This window comes from Schistocerca cancellata, chromosome 2, assembly GCF_023864275.1.
Source record: "Schistocerca cancellata isolate TAMUIC-IGC-003103 chromosome 2, iqSchCanc2.1, whole genome shotgun sequence".
NCBI lineage: Eukaryota > Metazoa > Arthropoda > Insecta > Orthoptera > Acrididae > Schistocerca > Schistocerca cancellata.
This window is the reverse complement of record NC_064627.1, coordinates 307,512,950-307,539,934: the sequence shown is the minus strand read 5'-3', so window position 1 is coordinate 307,539,934 and position 26,985 is coordinate 307,512,950. Positions and strand designations below refer to the sequence as shown.

At 40.0% G+C, this 26,985-nt stretch overlaps 1 protein-coding gene across 1 annotated transcript in view; it reads left to right on the top strand.

The window, feature by feature from the left end:
* Positions 1-26,985, top strand: part of LOC126161690 (PCI domain-containing protein 2) — an 81,976-nt gene that overhangs the window by 44,346 nt on the left and 10,645 nt on the right. The window contains exons 3-6 of the mRNA XM_049917706.1: positions 3,603-3,724; positions 20,504-20,770; positions 22,445-22,662; positions 24,340-24,440. Of these exons, the coding sequence (XP_049773663.1) occupies positions 3,603-3,724; positions 20,504-20,770; positions 22,445-22,662; positions 24,340-24,440 (708 nt within the window). The remainder of the gene's footprint in view (positions 1-3,602; positions 3,725-20,503; positions 20,771-22,444; positions 22,663-24,339; positions 24,441-26,985) is intronic.

Genomic DNA, 26,985 nt, shown 5'->3' with positions numbered 1-26,985 from the left:
TCAAGACATTCCATCACATGACTGTTCTCTCCTTCCTTGCATAGGAGCTTCAAGTCACACAAACAGTTTGCGTAATGTGCTACCCTGGCCTGCAACCTTCTCAATTCAATATGCAGAAGGCACTTCCCCATCCAGAAATTTAATAAATGAATCAATCTTGGCCAAAGCTAATGGAAATCACTGCACCACCAGTACTGATTCCACGTTCTCCATATTAAGTTAACTGAATTGGGTCTCCTAATACCTGGCAAAGCTTTTGAGTCAGCTTGAGCACTGTAGCTGCAGAGCCCTGTCGACAAATGGTGATGTCATAGACTAGTTCTTCCTTCTGAAGTTACCCATCCTGGGAACATCTCTAACAGCCATACCTGCAACATCACACAGTGGAAATGCACAAATTGTCACAACTTTATTCTACACCATAGCTGCAACACTGTCACATCGCGTAACCACAAACTACTACCATTTATTTAGCAGCAGCAGTATGATGAGAAACGAAAAGACTTGGGGGGGGGGGGGGGGGGTGTTGTTGGGGACCAAATATATTTAAGTAGTCACACAATGTTATCATTAAACTCCTTTTTTATTGGGTCACAGATACCAGCCATCAAGAAAAGCAAACAAAAAGATTAAAATCAAAATGAACTCAGTGATTGTAAAAGCCTTAGCTGGTTCCCTTTTAATTAAATCCCTAGATCAGTAGAGCAAAAGTCTTCTGTGACTAAAGAACAACTTTCTGTAATTTAATTAGCAGTAGAGTTAAATCACACTTCAAACATACATTATAAAAATTCCATGAAATAACTGAACTCTAGTGCAGTCTCTTGAAATCCTCAAGAAGAAAAAGAAGAAGAAGAAGAAGAAGAAGAAGAAGAATGGAGAAACACCTGCCCAGTAACTTGAACAGAAAATACACTAGTGAAGTCAAATATTTCTGGGTGGCATATTCAGGCAATTTACTGTCTGGACATCAAGGCGTAGGTGTGTCAAATGTGAGAGTTTCACTTTGAGTCCAGTATATGAGGCACACAGCACAAGGTGCACTCACTGCCCATACTCTCCAAGCACAGACTTCTTGGGTGCCTTGACTACACCGGCTGGTCAGTCTTCTTTGCAATTGGTGCCACTGTCTGCCTGTTATCCTCCCACTCAGCAACTAGTCATCTTCTTTGGCGGTTGCTCCAAGTGTCTGTGTTCATATCCTCCTGGCCAGGCCTCATACTATCATGCAAGTCGCTCACTCGCCTGCACCAATAGTGTTAGCAGTGGGCTCCTTTGATCCTTACACCCTCTTGTCACAGTTAGAAAACTCCTGCAGTATTGTCACCACATGCTGAGCAGGGGTGGAACTTTTAACTGTGTTGTGAAATCAACACACACAATCTTCTGAGCTATTTCGAGAAAGTGATTAGGCTATCTGATATATTGACTACCTGACTACTGTCATTTATTATTTGGGCATTTTCTTTAATAACAAACTTCTCACATTCTTTGACCTATTTCCTGATTGCTCTTTTAATTATTGCTCATATAGATTTAATTTTACTATCTGAATTATTCATGTAGGACATATAAAGAGAATTTTTTTAATCACCTTCATTAAGACAACACAGCCTTTCTCAAAATACGTAATCAGTCCTACTTCTCTATTTATCCTAACAAAATTCTTTTCCTTGCAATTGATATTTTGATTCTTTTTGTAATCCAGGGCTTTTTTGCAGTCTCATTAGTACCATACTTTGTTGTTCTCTTGGTGAAGTGTTTTTTGAAGATTGATAGAAACCCGTGTATAAATGCATTAAATTAGTAGTTGGTAACCTCCTTCGTCATCTGCCTCCATTCTTCTCTGAACATCACTGTTTTTCTCCAATTCATCTGTCCAGAAACAGTCTGTAGTTCTGCATTTGTCCTTATTCTCAAGCTTCCTTCCTCTCTCACCATCCTAGATACTTTCTCAAAATGCACCTTTCCCATCTCAATAGTCAACCTTCCTCCTTTTGGTCACCACCCAGCCTTCCAATGCATACATACTACATTATTTTGCTATTAATGTTTCATGGCTAACACAAGCCTTTAATTTCTTTCATTCTTTTCAATTTTTATCTGCATATACACTACTGCCCTTTAAAATTGCTACACCAAGAAGAAATACAGATGATAAATGGGTATTCATTGGACAAATATATTATACTAGAACTGACATGTGATTACATTTTCACGCAATTTGGGTGCATATACTCTGAGAAATCAGTGCCCAGAACAACCACCTCTGGCAGTAATAACGACCTTCATATGCCTGGGCATTGAGTCAAACAGAGCTTGGATGGCGTGTCCAAGTGCAGCTTCACCACGATACCACAGTTCATCAAGAGTAGTGACTGGCGTATTGTGACAGGCCAGTTGCTCGGCCACCATTGACGTTTTCAATTGATGAGAGATCTGTAGAATGTGCTGGCCAGGGCAGCAGTTGAACATTTTCTGTATCCAGAAAGGCCCATAAAGGACCTACAACATGCGGTCGTGCATTATCCTGCCGAAATGTAGGGTTTCGCAGGGATCGAATAAAGGGTAGAGCCACGGGTTGTAACACATCTGAAATGTAACGTCCACTGTTCAAAGTGCCATCAATGCAAACAAGAGGTGACCGAGACATGTAACCAGTGGCACCCCATGCCATCACGCTGGGTGATATGCCAGTATGGCGATGACGAATATACGCTTCCAATGTGCGTTCACTGCGATGTCGCCAAACATGGATGCGACCATCATGATGCTGTAAACAGAACCTGGATTCATCCGAAAAAATGACGTTTTGCCGTTCGTGCACCCAGGTTCGTCGTTGAGTGCACCATCACAGGCGCTCCTGTCTGTGATGCAGCGTCAAGTGTAACCGCAGCCATGGTCTCCGAGCTGACAGTCCATGCTGCTGCAAACATTGAACTGTTTGTGCAGATGGTTGTTGTCTTGCAAACGTTCCCACCTGTTGACTCAGGGATTGAGACATGGCTGCACGATCCGTTACAACCATGTGGATAAGATGCCTGTCATCTCAACTGCTAGTGATACGAGGCTATTGGGATCCAGCATGGCATTCTGTATTACCCTCCTGAACCCACCGATTCGATATTCTGCTAACAGTCATTGGATCTCGACCAACACGAGCAGCAATGTCACTATACAATAAAACGCAATCGCGATAGGCTCCAATCCGACCTATATCAAAGCCGGAAACGTGATGGTACACATCTCTCCTCCTTACACGAGGCATCACAACAACGTTTCACCAGGCAATGCCGGTCGACTGCTGTTTCAACCTTGTGTGAATGCTCTGAAAAATCTAATCATTTGCATATCACAGCATCTTCTGCCTGTTGGTTAAATTTCGCGTCTGTAGCAAGTCATCTTCATGGTGTAGCAATTTTAATGGCCAGTAGTGTAGTTCTTATTCTACTGACAGTTGCCCAGATTCCTTTTCATGTGTATTGTCTAAGGATGTATTGTGTACATGAAGTTTTATTTGATCTACAAATTGTTCCACACAAAATGAGGAAATAGAAACTTGACTGAAGAATTTTATCAATGTCTGGCAATTTCATTTGCAGGAGTACTTGTCGTTTCGGCATCCTCATGTTGCCAGCAGCAAACTCCAAGTATCAAATCCAGAGGCAGCTGTTGAAAAAATCGTTGAGCCACCGCTGGATGAAATAGTTTCAGCACATTTGAGGTAAGCAATTGAACAAATTGTGTGCCAGAAACACTTCCTCATTTTATTTGTGTTTGGTTCAGCATATATATATATATATATATATATATATATATATATATATATATATATATATATATATATATATATATATATATAATAGAGGGAAACGTTCCACGTGGGAAAAAATATATTTAAAAAGAAAGATGATGAGACTTACCAAACAAAAGCGCAGGCAGGTCGATAGACACACAAACAAACACAAACATACACACAAAATCTAGCTTTCGCAACCAATGGTTGCCTTGTCAGGAAAGAGGGAAGGAGAGGGAAAGACAAAAGGATTTGGGTTTTAAGGGAGAGGGTAAGGAGTCATTCCAATCCCGGGAGCGGAAAGACTTACCTTAGGGGGAAAAAAGGACAGGTATACACTCGCACACACACACATATCCATCCTCATATACACAGACACAAGCAGACATTTGTAAAGGCAAAGAGTTTGGGCAGAGATGTCAGTCAGGGCGGATGTACAAAGGCAAAGATGATGTTGAAAGACAGGTGAAGTACGAGCGGCGACAAATTGAAATTAGAAATTAGCGGAGATTGAGGCCTGGCGGATAGCGAGAAGAGAGGATATGCTGAAGGGCAAGTTCCCATCTCCGGAGTTCTGACAGGTTGGTGTTAGTGGGAAGTATCCAGATAACCCGGACGGTGTAACACTGTGCCAAGATGTGCTGGCCGTGCACCAAGGCATGTTTAGCCACAGGGTGATCCTCATTACCAACAAACACTGTCTGCCTGTGTCCATTCATGCGAATGGACAGTTTGTTGCTGGTCATTCCCACATAGAACGCTTCACAGTGTAGGCAGGTCAGTTGGTAAATCACGTGGGTGCTTTCACACGTGGCTCTGCCTTTGATCGTGTACACCTTCCGGGTTACAGGACTGGAATAGGTGGTGGTGGAAGGGTGCATGGGACAGGTTTTACACCGGGGGCGGTTACAGGGGTAGGAGCCAGAGGGTAGGGAAGGTGGTCTGGGGATTTCATAGGGATGAACTAAGAGGTTGCGAAGGTTAGGTGGACGGCGGAAAGACACTCTTGGTGGAGTGGGGAGGATTTCATGAAGGATGGATCTCATTTCAGGGCAGGATTTGAGGAAGTCGTATCCCTGCTGGAGAGCCACATTCAGAATCTGATCCAGTCCCGGAAAGTATCCTGTCACAAGTGGGGCACTTTTGGGGTTCTTCTGTGGAAGGTTCCGGGTTTGAGGAGATGAGGAAGTGGCTCTGGTTATTTGCTTCTGTACCAGGTCGGGAGGGTAGTTACGGGATGCAAAAGCTGTTTTCAGGTTGTTGGTGTAATGGTTCAAGGATTCCGGACTGGAGCAGATTCGTTTGCCACGAAGACCTAGGCTGTAGGGAAGGGACCGTTTGATGTGGAATGGGTGGCAGCTGTCATAATGGAGGTACTGTTGCTTGTTGGTGGGTTTGATGTGGACGGACGCGTGAAGCTGGCCATTGGACAGGTGGAGGTCAACGTCAAGGAAAGTGGCATGGGATTTGGAGTAGGACCAGGTGAATCTGATGGAACCAAAGGAGTTGAGGTTGGAGAGGAAATTCTGGAGTTCTTCTTCACTGTGAGTCCAGATCATGAAAATGTCATCAATAAATCTGTACCAAACTTTGGGTTGGCAGGCCTGGGTAACCAAGAAGGCTTCCTCTAAGCGACCCATGAATAGGTTGGCATACGAGGGGGCCATCCTGGTACCCATGGCTGTTCCCTTTAATTGTTGGTATGTCTGGCCTTCAAAAGTGAAGAAGTTGTGGGTCAGGATGAAGCTGGCTAAGGTAATGAGGAAAGAGGTTTTAGGTAGAGCGGCAGGTGATCGGCGTGAAAGGAAGTGCTCCATCGCAGCGAGGCCCTGGACATGCGGAATATTTGTGTATAAGGAAGTGGCATCAATGGTTACAAGGATGGTTTCCGGGGGTAACAGACTGGGTAGGGTTTCCAGGCGTTCGAGAAAGTGGTTGGTGTCTTTGATGAAGGATGGGAGACTGCATGTAATGGGTTGAAGGTGTTGATCTACGTAGGCAGAGATGCGTTCGGTGGGGGCTTGGTAACCAGCTACAATGGGACGGCCGGGATGATTGGGTTTGTGAATTTTGGGAAGAAGGTAGAAGGTAGGGGTGCGGGGTGTTGGTGGGGTCAGGAGGTTGATGGAGTCGGGTGAAAGGTTTTGTAGGGGGCCTAAGGTTCTGAGGATTCCTTGAAGCTCCGCCTGGACATCAGGAATGGGATTGCCTTGGCAAACTTTGTAAGTAGTGTTGTCTGAAAGCTGACGCAGTCCCTCAGTCACATACTCCCGACGATCAAGTACCACAGTTGTGGAACCCTTGTCAGCCGGAAGAATGACGATGGATCGGTCAGCCTTCAGATCACGGATAGCCTGGGCTTCAGCAGTGGTGATGTTGGGAGGAGGATTAAGGTTTTTTAAGAAGGATTGAGAGGCAAGGCTGGAAGTCAGAAATTCCTGGAAGGTTAGGAGAGGGTGATTTTGAGGAAGAGGAGGTGGGTCCCGCTGTGACGGAGGACGGAACTGTTCCAGGCATGGTTCAATTTGGATAGTGTCTTGGGGAGTTGGATCATTAGGAGTAGGATTAGGATCATTTTTCTTCGTGGCAAAGTGATATTTCCAGCAGAGAGTACGGGTGTAGGACAGTAAATCTTTGACGAGGGCTGTTTGGTTAAATCTGGGAGTGGGGCTGAAGGTGAGGCCTTTGGATAGGACAGAGGTTTCGGATTGGGAGAGAGGTTTGGAGGAAAGGTTAACTATTGAATTGGGGTGTTGTGGTTCCAGATTGCGTTGATTGGAATTTTGAGGTTTTGGAGGGAGTGGAGCTGGAAGTGGGAGATTGAGTAGATGGGACAGACTGGGTTTGTGTGCAATGAGAGGAGGTTGAGGTTTGCTGGAAAGGTTGTGAAGGGTGAGTGAGTTGCCTTTCCGGAGGTGGGAAACCAGGAGATTGGATAGTTTTTTAAGGTGGAGGGTGGCATGCTTTTCTAATTTGCGGTTGGCCTGTAGGAGGATGCTCTGAACAACCGGTGTGGATGTGGGAGAGGAAAGATTGAGGACTTTTATTAGGGACAGGAGTTGATGGGTGTGTTGATTGGCTGAGTGGATGTGTAGGTGAAGGATTAGGTGGGTGAGGGCAATGGATTGTTCGGTTTGGAACTGGTATAGGGACTGATGGAAAGAAGGGTTGCAGCCAGAGATGGGAACTTTAAGTGTGAGGCCTTTGGGGGTGATGCCAAATGTCAGACAAGCCTGAGAAAATAAAATATGGGAGTGTAATTTGGCTAGGGCGAAGGCATGTTTGCGGAGGGAATGTAAATAAAACTTAATGGGGTCGTTGTGGAGGTGTTGTGAGGGTGACATGGTACTAGAAGGTGGAAAGTGGAACACGAGGCTGAAATGAAAATGAAAATAAATATAAAAATATATGGGGAGAGATAAAGGTAAAACTAGAAAGCAAATGGAGATCTGGTGTGAAAAAAGGCGAAAAAGGGTTGGTTAGAGCTGGGCTGTTGATCCTGTGGTGAACTTGTGTAGGTAGATAATGATGTGCATAAAGGTTAGGTGGTTGTGTTGCCGCCAAAACACGTTAAAGGGTGGAGAAATACGGGAGAATTTCGAAAAAACTACGTGAGGATGTATTAAAAGGGTGGTTTGGTGGTGACAGATTATGGAAATGAAGCTAACAATTGTCTGATGAAGAAATAATGACGTTAAAACCTGTGGGAAGCGGCTAGAAATGATCGATGATGTGAGAAAAACGGAAATGGAAATAAAGCAAAAGATATTAAAACTAGCCGAAAAGGTTGTTAAATAGCTGAAAGGAACTGTTTGTGAACTGGAAACGGTGGATTTTATAGCAGCGGTAGTGTTGAAAGCGGAAAAAAAATTTTTGGTTTGGAAGTGGGTTACGTATTATTACGTATTATGGAGTATATATCGGCGGGATAAAATTGTATACTGGATTACGGTAAAAAAGGAGAAGGTGAATAGAATGTGAAACTGCTGGCAAAAACAGGAGGAGGAAATAAGACGACAGAAAAGACTACGAAATGTAACAGTGACAATAACAATAACAATAACAAACGTGATTGTTGGGTTCAAATTAATGATATGAATATAATAGAGGGAAACATTCCACGTGGGAAAAATATATCTAAAAAGAAAGATGGTGAGACTTACCAAACAAAAGCGCTGGTAGGTCGATAGACACACAAACAAACACAAACATACACATAAAATTCTAGCTTTCGAAACCAACGGTTGCCTCGTCAGGAAAGAGGGAAGGAGAGGGAAAGACAAAAGGATTTGGGTTTTAAGGGAGAGGGTAAGGAGTCATTCCAATCCCGGGAGCGGAAAGACTTACCTTAGGGAGAAAAAAGGACAGGTATACACTCGCACACACACACATATCCATCCTCATATACACAGACACAAGCAGACATTTGTAAAGGCAAATGTGCTGGCCGTGCACCAAGGCATGTTTAGCCACAGGGTGATCCTCATTACCAACAAACACTGTCTGCATGTGTCCATTCATGCGAATGGGCAGTTTGTTGCTGGTCATTCCCACATAGAACGCTTCACAGTGTAGGCAGGTCGGGAGTATGTGACTGAGGGACTGCGTCAGCTTTCAGACAACACTACTTACAAAGTTTGCCAAGGCAATCCCATTCCTGATGTCCAGGCGGAGCTTCAAGGAATCCTCAGAACCTTAGGCCCCCTACAAAACCTTTCACCCGACTCCATCAACCTCCTGACCCCACCAACACCCCGCACCCCTACCTTCTACCTTCTTCCCAAAATTCACAAACCCAATCATCCCGGCCGTCCCATTGTAGCTGGTTACCAAGCCCCCACCGAACGCATTTCTGCCTACGTAGATCAACACCTTCAACCCATTACATGCAGTCTCCCATCCTTCATCAAAGACACCAACCACTTTCTCGAACGCCTGGAATCCCTACCCAGTCTGTTACCCCCGGAAACCATCCTTGTGACCATTGATGCCACTTCCTTATACACAAATATTCCGCATGTCCAGGGCCTCGCTGCGATGGAGCACTTCCTTTCACGCCGATCACCTGCCGCCCTACCTAAAACCTCTTTCCTCATTACCTTAGCCAGCTTCATCCTGACCCACAACTTCTTCACTTTTGAAGGCCAGACATACCAACAATTAAAGGGAACAGCCATGGGTACCAGGATGGCCCCCTCGTATGCCAACCTATTCATGGGTCGCTTAGAGGAAGCCTTCTTGGTTACCCAGGCCTGCCAACCCGAAGTTTGGTACAGATTTATTGATGACATTTTCATGATCTGGACTCACAGTGAAGAAGAACTCCAGAATTTCCTCTCCAACCTCAACTCCTTTGGTTCCATCAGATTCACCTGGTCCTACTCCAAATCCCAAGCCACTTTCCTTGACGTTGACCTCCACCTGTCCAATGGCCAGCTTCACACGTCCGTCCACATCAAACCCACCAACAAGCAACAGTACCTTCATTATGACAGCTGCCACCCATTCCACATCAAACGGTCCCTTCCCTACAGCCTAGGTCTTCGTGGCAAACGAATCTGCTCCAGTCCGGAATCCTTGAACCATTACACCAACAACCTGAAAACAGCTTTTGCATCCCGTAACTACCCTCCCGACCTGGTACAGAAGCAAATAACCAGAGCCACTTCCTCATCTCCTCAAACCCGGAACCTTCCACAGAAGAACCCCAAAAGTGCCCCACTTGTGACAGGATACTTTCCGGGACTGGATCAGATTCTGAATGTGGCTCTCCAGCAGGGATACGACTTCCTCAAATCCTGCCCTGAAATGAGATCCATCCTTCATGAAATCCTCCCCACTCCACCAAGAGTGTCTTTCCGCCGTCCACCTAACCTTCGCAACCTCTTAGTTCATCCCTATGAAATCCCCAGACCACCTTCCCTACCCTCTGGCTCCTACCCCTGTAACCGCCCCAGGTGTAAAACCTGTCCCATGCACCCTCCCACCACCACCTATTCCAGTCCTGTAACCCGGAAGGTGTACACGATCAAAGGCAGAGCCACGTGTGAAAGCACCCACGTGATTTACCAACTGACCTGCCTACACTGTGAAGCGTTCTATGTGGGAATGACCAGCAACAAACTGTCCATTCGCATGAATGGACACAGGCAGACAGTGTTTGTTGGTAATGAGGATCACCCTGTGGCTAAACATGCCTTGGTGCACGGCCAGCACATCTTGGCACAGTGTTACACCGTCCGGGTTATCTGGATACTTCCCACTAACACCAACCTGTCAGAACTCCGGAGATGGGAACTTGCCCTTCAGCATATCCTCTCTTCTCGCTATCCGCCAGGCCTCAATCTCCGCTAATTTCTAATTTCAATTTGCCGCCGCTCGTACCTCACCTGTCTTTCAACATCATCTTTGCCTTTGTACATCCGCCCCGACTGACATCTCTGCCCAAACTCTTTGCCTTTACAAATGTCTGCTTGTGTCTGTGTATATGAGGATGGATATGTGTGTGTGTGCGAGTGTATACCTGTCCTTTTTTCCCCCTAAGGTAAGTCTTTCCGCTCCCGGGATTGGAATGACTCCTTACCCTCTCCCTTAAAACCCAAATCCTTTTGTCTTTCCCTGTCCTTCCCTCTTTCCTGACGAGGCAACCATTGGTTGCGAAAGCTAGATTTTGTGTGTATGTTTGTGTTTGTTTGTGTGTCTATCGACCTGCCAGCGCTTTTGTTTGGTAAGTCTCTCTCTCTCTCTCTCTCTCTCTCTCTCTCTCTCTCTCTCTATATATATATATATATATATATATATATATATAATGGATGGGACAGTTGCTCTATGTTTTTCACAATCAAAAGCTATTATAGCAGAAAGTATAAATAGAAATAACTTAAGATTGACTGATGATCATATGAACAGTTGGTTTACCTTCCCTTTAAATCTGAATATCAGATGTTTATAAAGCGTGCTGTTAATCATCTGTAAAACTTTGTCACAGGTGGGACAGGAAATACTCATAACATTGAATCCCCACCAACATTTTACAAGAACTCTGTGAATAAATAACAAAACAAAAAGACTGCTATACATTTAAGCTTTCAGCCAAAAGGCACCCACACAAGAACAGCTCACATCCACATCACCACTGTTTCTGGCCACTGAAGCTGGGCTGTGCAGAGCAAATGCTCCCCAAGGGAGAAGCAATTTGGGGTTGGTGGAGGTAAGGAGGAGGCTGGGGCAGGGAGGGGCAGGATAGCAAAGCAGGGGTTTAGTGTTTCTAGTGGGAATATCCAGGGATGTGGTTGGGACAGGTGCAGTATGTAGTTCGGGGGGGGGGGGGGGGGGGGGAAGACAAGTGGGTGTATTGATGGAATAGAAGGCTGTGTAGTGCTGGATTTGGTGCAGGGTAGGGACAGGTAGGTAAAGGACAGGGACTAGCAGAGGTTGAGGCCAGGGGTTTTTGGAAATGTAGGATATATTGCAGGGAGAGTTCCCACCTATGCAATTCAGAAAAGCTGCTGTTGCTGGAAAGGATCCAGATTGATATGGTAGGGAGCAGGATACAGGGGCTGCTGGAGTGGAAGGCTGAGCAACAAATTGAGGATAGAATATAAAATTTAATTTATTACGCAAGAAAATTCATGAAAGGTACTGGTAACAACATATTGACACATAACTTGTTCATTTTAAATGTACATCAGCTGATTTAACATGAATCATCAACAAGTTATCTAACATCAAACAATCTGCAAATATGAGATTTAATACTTTCCCAAAATTTTAATGCTTGTAAAATGCTATTACGAAACAGAAAATTACCAAACTGGTCACTGTATTTAAGCCTTACATAACCAAATGGGCACAATGACTTACAGGAAATGATATCACAGGCGTATAGCAATATCTGCCCACTACAGCACTGTCTTATGTGACCTTGTGTGCCACAATGATTCACAGAAGCAACTCATATAGCTAAATGGTGAATGTTACCCACAATGGCACTTGCATTATAGTCTTATTTAGCACACCGATTTACCAAGACAATGCAATTAATGCCAAGAACAGTCTGGTCCAGAATAACGAGTGCCCTACCACTGATTAAACTACTCAGAATCCGTAACGAACTGTTTTACAAGGCAAGCACATTCAGTTCAGACAAGTTAACAAGGCAGTGCCTCCATTTGAATTATACCACAGAAATCCATCAATAGTCGTAGGCCGAACAGTGATTTGAAAAGGATTGATAACAAGTTGCCGCACTGTTGGCGGTTGGCACTAAACCCCTGTCGTGCGATAGATGTGTGGGCCAGAAACCCTGTTGCAACAGGAGCCGTTAACAACAGTACCCACAGAACTCTTTCTAAAACCACACCTAGAAATGACATCAAAGGGATTTCCAAAACAGTTTAACACTCAACAGTAGTGAGTAAGAGAAAAGGACAAAAAAAAAAAAAAAAAAAAAAAAAAAAAAAAAAAAAAAAAAAAAAAAAACAATGGTGTCACAGTAGACTTAAACTTTACTTGACTAGTGTGACAATTTTGGTGTCCCTTAACTGAGATAAGTTCAGTAACAAACTGAAATGCAATTTAAAGACACTCAAGTAAGGTTATTGTGAAACACTCCATCACACCCACATAAGCACTCCAGTTCATACGTAAATCAACCAGGGCACAAGTCAGTATTTCGACACGCGACATGGGAGCCCTCACTGCTCAATAATGCAAGCCAGAATACGACAGAAAGAAGTCTAGCTGTAACCCCACCAGATGAAGATGCACCAAACTAACAGCTCACCTTTAACAATATTAATCCAAATGCCGCTAATAAGTTAATGGCCAGAATAACACCAGCCCATAGCCACAGCATGAGGAAGGTTGAACTGGTAAACAGAATGAACGACAGCGAGTCACCGCAGCACCTCCAGTTCCGCTGTTTGGCCAGCCCCAGTGCAACTGCGACACTCACACCACTTGCCGACGCGACTTCCGTGATCTTCCGGCGTCACTCCGTCCAGGCCCGTTTGTCTTCCTCTGCCCAAGACTCCCTTTCAGCTTCCCGCACAGAATCCCAGAGGGCGCACCAACCCGTGCACCGCAAAGCGAATCGAAAGAGATCGAACACACTACACTGGAACAATCAAATTGCAGGAGCACACGGCACACAGATGGTGCAGGCTGTGAAGTGGTCATTGAACTGAAGCCTGTGTGCAGTCATGGCTGCAGCAGCCAGAGACAGTGGTCATAGCAGTTTATCCTTGTCGTAATAGGTACGTTACTGATACTTACGTATAAAAACTGTAATCAAAGACCTGTTTTTATATTTAAAATTAATTTCATTATATTAATTTATAAATGAATCAGTAGTTACCATATTTAGACCTCATTTCCGGTTTAGATAACCTTGTAAGTAAATTTTGTTACCTAAAAATAAGATAAATTTCAGTACAGTGTTACTTTAAAGTCCTGAGTATCTAATTATTTTAATTTGAAAAATCCACTACTAAAAAAAACTGAGGACCACTAATCCTCTTTCAAAATGTTTAAATTCATAATATGAGATGTTCCTAACATGTTTGATATCTGGATTCGGAAGAATAGCAAGAATTTGGTTCAGACTTCATGTTCATCCTCCTCATCAGTTTTGAACATCTTTGCAGAGCCGTCCCCTATAGATCTCTTACACATAAGCTGTGTTTCTCAGTTTTTTTCAACAGCCCCTTGGGTAACTGCATCATGCCTGTATCTGACTGATTTCGTTCTTGCAGTTTGAAATGCCAACAAAATAAATGTTCTTGGCATGTTCTTTTCCACAGCTGTTTCTGTCAGTGTAACTTCTTCGAGATGTGATTGTTCATCACTCATCTTAGAATCTGTAAAAAGCTTCCTTTATTGTCATATTCGTGTAACATTTCTGCAAGCCAACTCTTTTCTCAGTTGTTGGATGTACAATAGATTTGATATCATCCATATCAGGTAATTGAAAGTGGATTGTGTCTCATGAACAAGTTCTGTATTTTGAGCAGATTATCACCTGTAAGTATAGAAGGTGAAGATTTCATGTCTACTAAGAAAATCTGCTTTTCTGTTGTTTTAGGCAGGCTTTCCTATACAAACATATTTGTAACTGCTGATTTTTTTGAGGGGCTGGAAGGAAACAGCATCTTTACCCAGAAAACAGCTATGCTAAGTGACTGGCTTTTATATGATCCTGTCTGGGGAGTACAGATCTGAAACTCATATTCAGTTGGTACAGATTTTATTTGAAGCCTGTATTTTCCTTTTCCTTTCAGCTTCCTTATTAAGATGTTCAATTAAAACTTTTTCACAGGAAGAAGTCTTTATCTTCATGTTTTACTGTCTTCTTCTGCCCTATAATCTTCTTTTTTTCTTTATGGGTGTTGTATTTGCTGGTTTTCCTGTCTTCTTCTGTCCTATAATCTTCTTTTTTCTTTATGGGTGTTGTACTTGCTGTCATCTTTCTGCAACATTTCTCAAGTTTTTCTCATATGCTTTGGTGACATTGTTTTCCCCATTTTCTGAATAAATAGTAAACCATTAAGGTGGTAGTTATACCAACCAACATAACTTAAAAATGATAAGTGTTAAATGGTTTAGTTTTCGTAATAATTCAAAAAACTGTCATGTATGGGACACCATTACTTTCAACACTTACATGTGGTCATTCACATATTAAATGCCACTTTATGGTTCACTAGGTACTTTTATTGGCTTTTCTCATTCCTAACTTAAAATAAACATAATTACTATTATTAGTGAGCTCTAGAGTAAACTTTTCTGCTGTTGAAACTTAAATGTTGAAAAAATTTAAAATAGCTGCCAATATAAAAGGCAAACTTACTGCCCTCCATCCTTATGTACAGAAGTGTCAGCTTTGCTTAACTACATTTCCTCAAATAATTTTGTAACTTTGATAATTTTTTTTCAGGACAGTGAAATTTAACTTTTGTAGATTGAGAATACTATGACATAAAATTAATTAAAATTAAAATTAAAAATAATATCGTCCTCAGTTCCACATAGAAACACCCTATAGTTAAAATTGAACAGAATGTGTTTTGAAAGCATCTTTTTTTTTGTGTTGTTTGGCTAAATTGTAACCGAAGGCCAGCATCTAATAGACAAATATGAGGAAACTTCTCAATACAGGAGTCAAAAATTGAACTGTGTCAGTCGTTTTTCCCTCAGTTTGAGAAATGATTGTGAAGCCATGCCAAATTGACTGCACAGTTTGTAACTTTGTGACTGCTTGTTATCAATATTATGAAAAGGATAGTTGCTACTCACTACATAATGGAGATGCTGAGTCGCAGATATGCACAATAAAAAGACTGCCACAAAAAGAGCTTTCAGCCAACAAAGCCTTTATCAAAAATAGACAGAAACACCCCCCCCCCCCACACACACACACACACACAGAGACACGCGCATGGCCACAGTCTCTTGCTGCCAGAGAATAGTGTTTATGTTAGTTGTATCTGTGTGTGTGTGTGTGTGTGTGTGTGTGTGTGTGTGTTGTCTATTTTTGACAAAGCACATTTTGATTTTGTGACAGTCTTCTTGTTGTGCCTATCTACAACTCAGCATCTCCACTATAGAGTGAGTGGCAACTATCCTTTTCATAATATTGTTACATTCCATCCTGGAGTTTCAATTGTTTAACTGCATGTTATACTGTATTATTCTCCATATGTCCGAATTCATGTAGAGGAAACCTTTTCAACATTTTGCCAGTACCTCTTCCCTGCTTTCTGAACTTCACAGTCTGCTTGCATACTTTTTGGGGCCAGAACTCCTGGAAGAAAGGATGTTATGAAAAAATGGCTTAGCCACAGTGTAGACTGTTTGTTTCCAGAATGAATACGAATTGAAACTTCTTGTCAGATTCAAATTATGTGCTAGACCAGGCCTCAAATCCGAAACCTATGCCTGTCCAGGCACACTTCACAATCTGCTTTGTTGAAGTTCCTATTGACGATTCAGGGATTCAAATATTTTGTGTTACCTTGAATCCTTCAATTAATTTATTTCACCAAGACTTTCCGTTACCGAAGTCAAATTACAGTATTTTTCTGTGTTAAAAATTTTAAATTTCAAGTTGAGCTGCAGTGGATGAATTTGTTTTAGCCTAGAACAGAATCACTGAGTGTAGAGAGGAGAGAAGAAAGAAGGAAATTACTGTGAATGGTGGCTCCAGGCATCAGTTTATTCCAGTTACTAACATAATTATGCATAGTTTTACACAAGACATTTGTTAAATGTATTTCATAATCATGCTGGTAGTGTTTTCTCTTCCTATTTTCATTATTTGTAAAGTGCAATGAACATTACTAGAAAGTTCATAGCCACAAAATGATATGCATCCATTGTAACACTCCAAAACAAGAGACTGAGTTGATTTTTGTTAACTGAGGATTAATGAAAATAAGAATGAAACTATTGTAAAGGTGATTAAGAGAAATCTAATCCTCCTGTGTCCACTTCATTTTGTCTCTTGCTATGAGGACAGACTCCAAGTGTAATGTTTTTTCCTATTCCTAGATGTTCTGGCATGCTTTTTTTTTATGTAAACTTGGCATTGGAAAATCTGGGATGAACTTAATGATGATAGATGACTATTTACCAAATAAATGAGGCAAAAAGAAAGAAAGAAAGAAAGAAAGAAAGAAACAAACAAACAAATACACACACACACACACACACACACACACACACAGAGAGAGAGAGAGAGAGAGAGAGAGAGAGAGTGTCACACCCCTGACATGTTTACTGAGGTAGGTAGTAATGTTAGGTGGCATTGTTGTTATGGGTCATGAAAGAAGCACAGGTTCCCATAGTTCCTTTCAGTTTTACTGATGACTTGATTTTCATCCAGACGGTTTTATGTGCAAGTGGTTGACATAGAAGTTTGATAGCTGGTGCAGTGAATTTCATTACGATTTTACATAATCTGATGATGCCTAACCACAGCGAAATGCTTAAGTTTTTGCAACTGTGACTTTTATTTTCAGTATAAGCAAGGCAGGTTGTTAGAAAAGATCTTACAAATGTGGAACTTGTAGAGGAAACAGTAGTGGCTGGTCTCTACATGGCAAGGTAAAGGGGAAGAAACAAGGGAAGGTTGTAGTTATCTGCAGTTACTCAGTATTTATTACTTTACCAGTACATTAGAACTGTCAGTTTTATATTGATGGGAACCTGTCATCAGCTCGAAGGTTGATTTGAATGTCACAGTGCTTTACTAGGCATGTTCGTATTGGAGGTGTTTAGGTGGCTAGGGCATAGACATGATGACAAAAATACTGTTGATGTGCTTTGATAGTAACTTCGGCATACTACATAATAGTAATAATTCATGGTGACTGAACAGGTTGGTGCAAGTGTTTCAATTAGATAAAACGTGTGGATAAAAATCCTATGTTAAGATCACAAATTTTCTTTATTGGTTTTGGATCATTGCCGAGTCATTTTCAGGTCAGTCGAAAATGTTGCTCGGTGTATGACAATGTAAATTGACACCAACTATGATTTTTATTTTAGGGCTACTTAGCTCTAAGAATATGGCAATTTGTAATTATTACACACTGAACATCATATTAGATAGTCTGAAGATGGCTTGGCATTTAGCTGAAACCAGTAATCAATAAAGAAAATTTGCAATCTTGGCATAGGATTTTTAGCCACGCATTTTAAATCAACAGAATGTGTATCTCCCCATTGAAAATATAAAAATATCAAAGAATAACTTTTCAGTTTGATGCTACTTTGGTGATTTGTGTGTCCTAGGCCTATTCCAGTATTCCTACCAGGGAAAGGGGTCATTCATTCTAGCACTGTATCCAAATCTTCATATAGTTAAGAAGTGAAGTTCAGCATACTGAGATAGAGATTGCTTGTCACTTCAAAGCTGTAGCAACCACGTCTGAAGGTGGATGTATTGTTGTGGAACTGTTGGAATGGATATAGTTAATGGTTTGTGGGTTTAAATTGAGCAGGAGTGGAGGTAAATATCAGGAAGGTGACTCCATGAACTGAAGAGGAGAGGATGTAAAAAATGTGAGATATTGGTGACACTGAGAGGCATTTCTTCCCAGCTGTACATACACGTGTGTATTCTGTGCTTGTTCAAAAGCCAAATTATGAAAAGCTACTGCCCGGTCAGGAGATTGCTCAACACCATGGTAGAATTTCCAACTGTTTGCAAGAACGGTAGTCACTCCTGAAGTTGGAATCTGTTTGATTGGGTTTGTAAAAATACAGGTTTCACAAACAATTACTTATTTCTTGCACTTTCTGCAGCTCTTAAAGATTGTTTCCTGTCACTTTGCATTGTATTCATTCTCATTTTTTGTGCTTCTGTTGCTGGTACCATTCATTATGCCAACAGATATGGTGCTGCACTTTCTCCTCTGAACTGATACATCATGGAGTCTACATAAATAATTGGTTCTTGTAATAATTTTTTGCACAAAAATTTTTTATGACCTTCCATCAAACAAGAAGGCTGCATGCAATTTTACTTGCCAGCTATCAGTTTCATCAGACTGAAATATTTGGCTTGTTCATAGTTTGCAATCAGTTCATCTATACACATAGGTCTAACTCTATTTGGTTTCTACATGCTTATTTAGAATATGCTTATCTAAGACCAGATGCACCCTGCCAGTGGCTTTCACCACTAACAATGGATTGTTGTAGACACTTGATTTTCTATAATTTTATTTATTTTTATCTTGCATCACAGTTCGTAAATTTAAAGCTACAGGATAGTAGTTACACAAGAAAGAACTCTCATCTCTTACCTTAAATTGACAAACATAATCACCTATTACTCTCATTTTATCAGAGAATATTGATTTTTATTTCCATAGAATATTGTATGATTCATTTTTCTGCTCCTCACCTAAAAGGATAGATTCATAAGCTTTAGTATATATATATCAGTGTCATCAATCTGCATATCAGTTGGAGGTTCTTCTTATTAGTGTTAAGTACTATCAGCAAGATTTGCATAAATTGACAACTTCCTATCCTTATATATCTATATGTTTCTTGTTTAAACAATGTAAACTTCAGGTTGGAACATCAACAGTGTAAGGAAAGATAGATTGCTACTTATCGTAAGGATGACACATGAAATTGCAGACAGGCACAATTAAAACGCATTTACACATAAGCTTTTGACCACAGCCTCCATCAGAAAAAGAAGAAGAAACACACACACACACACACACACACACACACACACACACACTCACACACTCACTCACTTTCATTCACACAAGCAAGCACACTCATGGATACATAACTGTGATTTCTAGCTGCTTGGACGTGAATTCTGGCCTAAGTTGCCATAGAGGATGGAGGTGTGCTCTTTTTCTGACAAAGGCCATGTTGAAAGCTAAGGTGTCTGTGCCTGTCTGCAACTTAATGTGTCATCTTTGTGGTAAGTAGCAGTCTATCTTTTCCTTACATTGTTCATGTTCCTTGTTTAACTTACCTTTACTCCCAGTTATCCCTATGATATATACACCTGTAACACGTAGAATAGGATACTGGTCTCATTGTGTGTAAAAATTCTTGTGAAATCAAGGAAATCTCACTACCTGAGTCTAAATAAATGTCTACTTTCTTTCCATTAGCATGACCTGTAGAATGCTCATACAGAATGTTTGAGGTGTACTTCCCCGTCAGGTTTGAACTTTGGGAATCATTGCAGAAAATTCATACCCTTTTCTAATCAGAGTTCTTCCTTGTCGCTTGATAACCCAGCTATCCTTTTTCTATGTTCCTTGTGGATATTTTCTAAGGCTTGCCATAACTTTTGACTTTCCTTTTGCACCACTAGTGGATTAAATGTTCTGTTGTACTTTAAGTGCTCTCTTGTACATTTTGTTTAAGTAATTCTTGTATGTGTTCCTCCAAATCTGTGAAAGTGTTTGGTGCACCACTTATTTCACCAAAATCTCTACTTGTCTAATGCCTCTACTCAGCTTAGCGTATCTGAGATTTGACTATGCATTTCTTCAAATTCATGGGTAGACAATTTCTCTTTATGTTTTGTTTTATAATCTGCCTGTTGACACTGTACTTGAGCCTCCTTCCTGACTAAATCACTTTGGTTTTCTATTTCAGCCTGTAACTCCTCTGGTAATTTTGCAAAGGTCACAGCTACCTCCTCCCCTTGTATTTTTAAATCTTTAATACTATTATGCATTTCATATATTTTATTTAATCACTCTGGTTAAGCTTTACTGCTGTTCGATAACTCCTCCAAATTTTTCAAAATTTCTGACATTTTGTTATACATTTTTTGACTGTTTACTGGCATACAATAAAAATAACAGTAATATTTGCCTTACAAACACTGGTAGCCTATTTTCTTTGCTTTTCTTTGTCATCACCTTCTGTGAATATTAAGGACAGTAATACTTTTCCTGTGTTCTTTTGCTCTTAGAATAATTAAATCAAATACAGTTAACTGCATGAAACAATGTCAAAACATTTTTATTCTACAGAATTTAGCAGCATGTTCTATTTAATCCTAAACACAATTATAATCATTCATTGTTGAGTATACTGTAATTATTGGCGGGAAAGATTTTTTGTGTTCTTTGTTTTTGAAAGTGTATTCTCAATTGTTTTCATGTTTACATAAATTAGTTACCTAGATGACATTCTACTTTTTACTTATTTCAGATGTGTTACTGCTGTCAATAACCAAGAATTTATGCCTGCATATAACTATCAGACTGGGATGGTACAAGCTGTGACAAAATTGCTTCAGTCTCAGAGGGACCAGAATTGGGCCCTACCAGTAATGTGTGCTGCTTGTTTAGACTTGCGAATGATTGCCGTTCAAGCAGATAAACAAGTTACACATCGCTCTGTGGAGAGCCCCATGGAAATTTTTGAGAAAACTGCTGAATGTCTAATGGGGTGCTTTAGGATATGTGCAGCTGACAAGTAAGTTGGAGAGAGGAAAGCTTTTGTCATGTCATAGAATGTATCTGTTATATACGTCCTGTTGTCAAGATACTTGCTTTCATTTAACTAGTTAAATACAGGCCTTGCATTACTCCATTTTGATCTTCAGAAATAATTTTATGTTTTATTATTTCTTCCTGTTTAGTTATGTGCTGGCTTTTCAAATATTTTGGAAAATATTGGCAGTAGACAAATTGACAGATAGTTACCTATCTCACTGTGTCTGCCTCTTTCATCAGCTGGTCATATTTCTATCTATCAGAAATGTCAACTGCTTGAAATGATTAGTTGATAATGAAATGTGGTGATATGCTGTACTAAGACGTACTGCCATTATTATTTATGTTGCTATTTCATCCCATCTTACTGGGTTTAGAGTTTTAAGGACTTTTGAATATTAGTCACACTACAACACAACACAGGATCAAATCTGACTTCATTAGTGTTACCACGAGTGCAGTCAGGATAAATGTACACAGGGAAGTAGTACCTATTTCTTGGGAATCAGTGAAGTGTTTATTGAATGCTGTACAGATTTCCGTATCTTCAAGTTAGATTCTTTTTTAATCATTTTTGATAGTTCCTACTTCAACTTTCTTAATGGACCACAGTTTTTGATTTGTTTCTGGTATCTGAAATAAAACTTTCTATTTGCAATTTGTCCAGACATTTTTGTTGTACTACGCTGTTAAATGATCTTGTACATCTTGTTAAAAGTGTTTGGAACTTTGGATCAATGTAGACATTTTAGTCTCTTTGGTTAAGCAGGAGTCAACTACATGTGACTGTATGAACTGTTATGCTGTTATGTATGGAAAGTATTCATTGAATAAATTTACTGAACTTATTTTGCTAACAGACTAGGGTATCTTTTATTTTTCCTGTTAGATTGATCCACATAATCTTACACAAAATTTATGATTGTCATTATGTTACAGATTATGTTCAGCTAAGGTAGTGAAACAAAATAGACCTAAATGTGCAGTCATTCTCATGAAGTTTTCACCATTCAGTCTCAAATCATCTGTAGACACGAGATCCGTCACATTTATTGCAACTTTGTCATTAACTTTTATGTTAATATCAGCAGAAATAACAACCTTTCTGTACAGCTTTACTGATCTTAATCTGTTTAATAAAATTTTAATTTATTCAGGAATACATATAGGACTGAATAACTTGCAGACAGATTAAAACTGTGTCCCAGACCTCTTCTGTCACCTTCAGTATTTGATCCCTATTCAGACAGACAGTTTTAATTTGTAGTGAATTTTCATTATTAATTATACTACTATTGTTGTTATAATATTTCCAGTGTTATTTTCATTCTTAAATTTCTCAGATCCAAGTTTCATTATTATATTTTGTATACTTTCAATAAGTTATCACTTTGTTGTAGCATATTCTAAGATATTATGAGTCTCAGTCCAGCATCGAGTTTTAAACTGTAATGACATTAATGAAAATACGTTGTAAGTTTTAGACATTGCTTGTTGTTGTGGCTGTAATATGAAAAGATAATGTGTGTGTATTAACTGCTGTTTCAGTAAAGCTGAGACTTTCTTATTAGAAAAATATGATGAACATAATTTTGTGAATGAGTACTGTGGAACTATGCATGATTGTGACTCTTGAAGCACTATTATTTTTCAGCCGATCGACAGAAATATCTACCAAGAGATGGGGAATGCTTCCACTTGTAAACCAATTGTTTAAAGTGTATTTCCGAATAAACAAACTCCATTTGTGCAAGCCTCTGATCAGAGCGATTGAATCATCCCCTTTGAAAGACAATTTTTCTCTTAGTCAGCAGATAACATATAAGTATTATGTTGGAAGGAAGGCAATGTTTGACAGTGATTTCAAATCAGGTAAATTTGTTTTGCTTTCATCTCTTTGAAAAACTGTTATACCTTGAAAAAATGTTTGATAGAAATTAGTATAGACTAAATATTAGTATAGACTAAATATTATGTTTGTGAAAACACATACAGCCTCGCTGAAGGTACTTCATATGAAAGTGCTGTTGGTATTGTGTGTCAACGTGTACATGGATCTGGAGGGATACTATATTTATGTAAGGAAGAAAAACCGCAGCTCCTCAGTTTGATTATCTGGATAACACATGTAGATGAATCTCTCAGCATATTTAGTTGAAATGAAGAAATGGACTTGGGTACAAGTGAAAAATAACTACTGAAAATGCAAAGAATTGAAAGCAATTCATGAAGTTCAAACATTCTGTAGAAAATATGATCAAACATGAAGGAACACAGTTTTCTGTGAGAAATGTCTTACTAAAAACCAGCAGTCCATACTTCCTTGGTCACAGAATGTGTGATCAGAAAATACTTTTTTAAAAAGAGCTGACGTGTCATTATTGCTGGACTATTAAGTGTTATTTAAAACTCCCATTTTAGAGTAGATACGCCTGAAATTAATTCTTACGTGGAATATTTTTTGTATGCCTTATTATACAGCGAACTTTGCCTTACATGTGTGAAATAGATATCTGTGTGTATTTATTCAAGGACAAATGGAAGTTTTGCACTAGTAGGTTAGCTTAAAAAAGTCATGCAGAGTTCAAACAGTACAGAGTAGGAACTGGATAAAAATACCGACCTCTTGTGGATAGTACTCTTCCAATTGTCATTTTATTTGTAATTATTTGGATCACCAAGTCAGAATACTGCCCACAAAAGACGTGTGTGGATCAAAGTTCTGGTACAAGACTGTTCATATGTGGTACAAATGTTCAACACACTGAACTGAGATTAAACATTTCATTCTAGCCAAATTTTGGCTGTCTCTCCAGGAATCCTAAGATTATTTCAGTAAATGCCCCTGAAAAGATTGCTGACCATAATTGTGTGTCATTGTCAGTCATGTAAGTACCAAATGGTTTGGGTTTGTTTTAAGTTCAGTAAGATGAAATATCTCTCTGCCATACGTGCTTTCATTCTATGAAAAAAAAATTGTTTTTTGTTTTTTTGAAGGAAAAATAGTCGAATTATTGAATTGTGAAGTGAGCTAAGGAGTAGCCAACCGTCTGAACAAAAACATGAACCTGGTAGTCAGCTTATGGACTTGCATGCTTCTTCATGCTCCCCTGCCCAGACACAAAATGCTGAAATAATTTAGTTGTGCATTTATATGGGTTTTGAAGAAGGCAAGTTCACAGACTAAGATTTGCATGTGAGTTCTTGTATATGTGACTGCCACTGTCAATTTCCTCCATTGTGTGGTGAAGGATGATCTTTCCACACCATATTGTTTGTAATTCAGCAAGGATTTTCCAGTATCATGAAAATATGTCATGCACAGAAGTATTCAGTTCACTGACATTCTGAGAACAGTGCTGTTCTGGTGCTTTTTTTTAAATTCAAATTTGCAAAGAGCATCTTGTTGCAGCTTTGAGAGTCTTTGTTTCTTCGCTTTTACTCATGTAAGTGTAAATGTGGACTCTCAGTTTTGCATTTTGAATGTTGCATTCCTAAATTATACTTTGTAAAATTGAATTCTTGTTTTCTAAAGCCCTTTTTTTTCAGCTGATACCTATTTGTCCTTCGCATTTGAAAAATGCCACAAGAAATGTGTGAGAAATAAGCGCTTGATTCTAATATATCTGGTTCCTGTGAAGATGTTACTTGTAAGTACTTAATAATAAAAGGTATTGTATCTGCATGACACATGTGGTTATTATAAAAAGCATAAGTTATAAGAGTTGAGGGACATCAAAGGGAAGCAGTGGTTGGGAAGGGAGTGAGACAGGGTTGTAGCCTCTCCCCGATGTTATTCAATCTGTATATTGAGCAAGCAGTAAAGGAAACAAAAGAAAGGTTCGGAGTAGGTATTAAAATCCATGGAGAAGAAATAAAAACTTCGAGGTTCGCCGATGACATTGTAATTTTGTCAGAGACAGCAAAGGACTTGGAAGAGCTGTTGAATGGAATGGATAGTGTGTTGAAAGGAGGGTATAAAGTGAACATCAACAAAAGCAAAACGAGGATAATGGAATGTAGTCAAATTAAGTTGGGTGATGCTGAGGGAATTAGATTAGGAAATGAGACACTTAAAGTAGTGAAGGAATTTGGCTATTTGGGGAGCAAAATAACTGATGATGGTCGAAGTAGAGAGGATATAAAATGTAGACTGGCAATGGCAAGGAAAGCGTTTCTGAAGAAGATAAATTTGTTAACATCGAGTATAGATGTAAGTGTCAGGAAGTCATTTCTGAAAGTATTTGTATGGACTGTAGCCTTGTATGGAAGTGAAACATGGATGATAAATAGTTTGGACAAGAAGAGAATAAAAGCTTTTGAAATGTGGTGCTACAGAAGAATGCTGAAGATTAGATGGGTAGATCACATAACTAATGAGGAGGTATTGAATAGGATTGGGGAGAAGAGGAGTTTGTGGCACAACTTGACTAGAAGAAGGGACCGGTTGGTAGGACATGTTCTGAGGCATCAAGGGGTCACAAATTTAGCATTGGAGGGCAGCGTGGAGGGTAAAAATCATAGAGGGAGACCAAGAGATGAATACACTAAGCAAATTCAGAGGGATGTAGGTTGCAGTAGGTACTGGGAGATGAAGAAGCTTGCACAGGATAGAGTAGCATGGAGAGCTGCATCAAACCAGTCTCAGGACTGAAGACCACAACAACAACAACAACAGCCGTAAATTAGTTTGACATTGATTTTGTTATTGTAATGGATAATTCTCTATTTCATATCAGTACACTGGCTTGGTTGTGAAGTGCCAGACTACATACCCAAAGGTCTCTCATTTCGTCCCTGCTTGTTTGCAGGGTTTTTATCTTTCACTTACCACTTCTTTCAACTCCACCAGTGTGTGTTAATGTGAGGTTCAGAGTTCACATTAAACTGTGGGTCTCCATATTACCGACTCTGTAAAGGTTGATTTACACTTGATGGAATGGAATACAGGGGAGTGGAATGTCTAACATTCGACAACACATTTCAAATGACGACATTCACGCAGGCTCATCAGAATGGGACAAACATAACAGGACATCAGTTTCAACATTTATCAGTAAGAAAGTTTTTACTTATATGTTGGTGGTGTGGAGGGGGGGGGGGGGATGTTGTGGTCTGCTATTATCAGAGTTTTCACGATGCTCACATATAATAGTGGATTTCATTCATGTTTTTGCATCTTCTTGGACATTATTTGATTATTTTGCTTTGTATCTGTTACGCAATGCGAATGTTGCCAGATGAATTGATATTCTTTTTTCACTGACTGTTTTTCTACAAGAGAGGGCAGAGACCATATGCCTTTCTCTGAAAGTGAAAAATTATATAGGTTTTTATACCTGGACATAGAAAAAGCCTAAACTGTATATAAAAAAAAAAACATAAATTGATGAAGCAGCATTCAGTAAGTAAACCTTTTAACAGTGAAAAAGTCAGCTGTATTGAAGGAGAAAAATAATGTTGTTTTTTATATTGTTTGGTACGTAGGAATTGGGTGGGGGGGGGAGGGGGGGGATGCAAAAAGTAGATAAACAGACTCAGTGTTTTCTTCTTTTTCTTGTACACTTATCCCTGCCTGTGCAGAGTTGGTGTGGTTGGGAATGGATTTGTCATGGTTAGTTTCAAGGGGTGGCTAGAGACCCTTCCTGTTGGAGTCGTTGCTCTCCAACTCTCTGCCGTTCAGTGTTATCCTATGTGAAAGAGTGTGAAAGTTTTTTAAATGTTTGTGAATCATATAACTGAGGCAGGACTTGGGTACCAGGCCATTATTCACCTAGGTGGTTGTCAGAAACTACCTAAAAACCACATCCAGCCTGGCTGACACACTGACCTTCATCATTAATCAATCTGGGGTGAGCACATCTTCCTGTCCTGCAAGCAGCACTTTAATGCACATTTCTGTCTGGGTAGGTAAACAGGCTCTGTGTATTGCCTTATAAATATTGGTTGATGTGTTATGTGTATATATTTTCACTAGCAAATAAATGTTGATGCTTTGAAGTGTTTGGACAGGACTTTTCCTGCTGTTCTATTTCCCAGCAGTTTACCGTATGAACTTTGTCAAGATCATCCAGTATGAAGTTTGCTTTGGCTATTAATTAACTTTCTCATTGCTAGTTTCTTAATTTTGATATATGCTTACTTTTTGTATCATAGCTGGTATGTCATAACCTCACTTTCACAATGCACTACTGG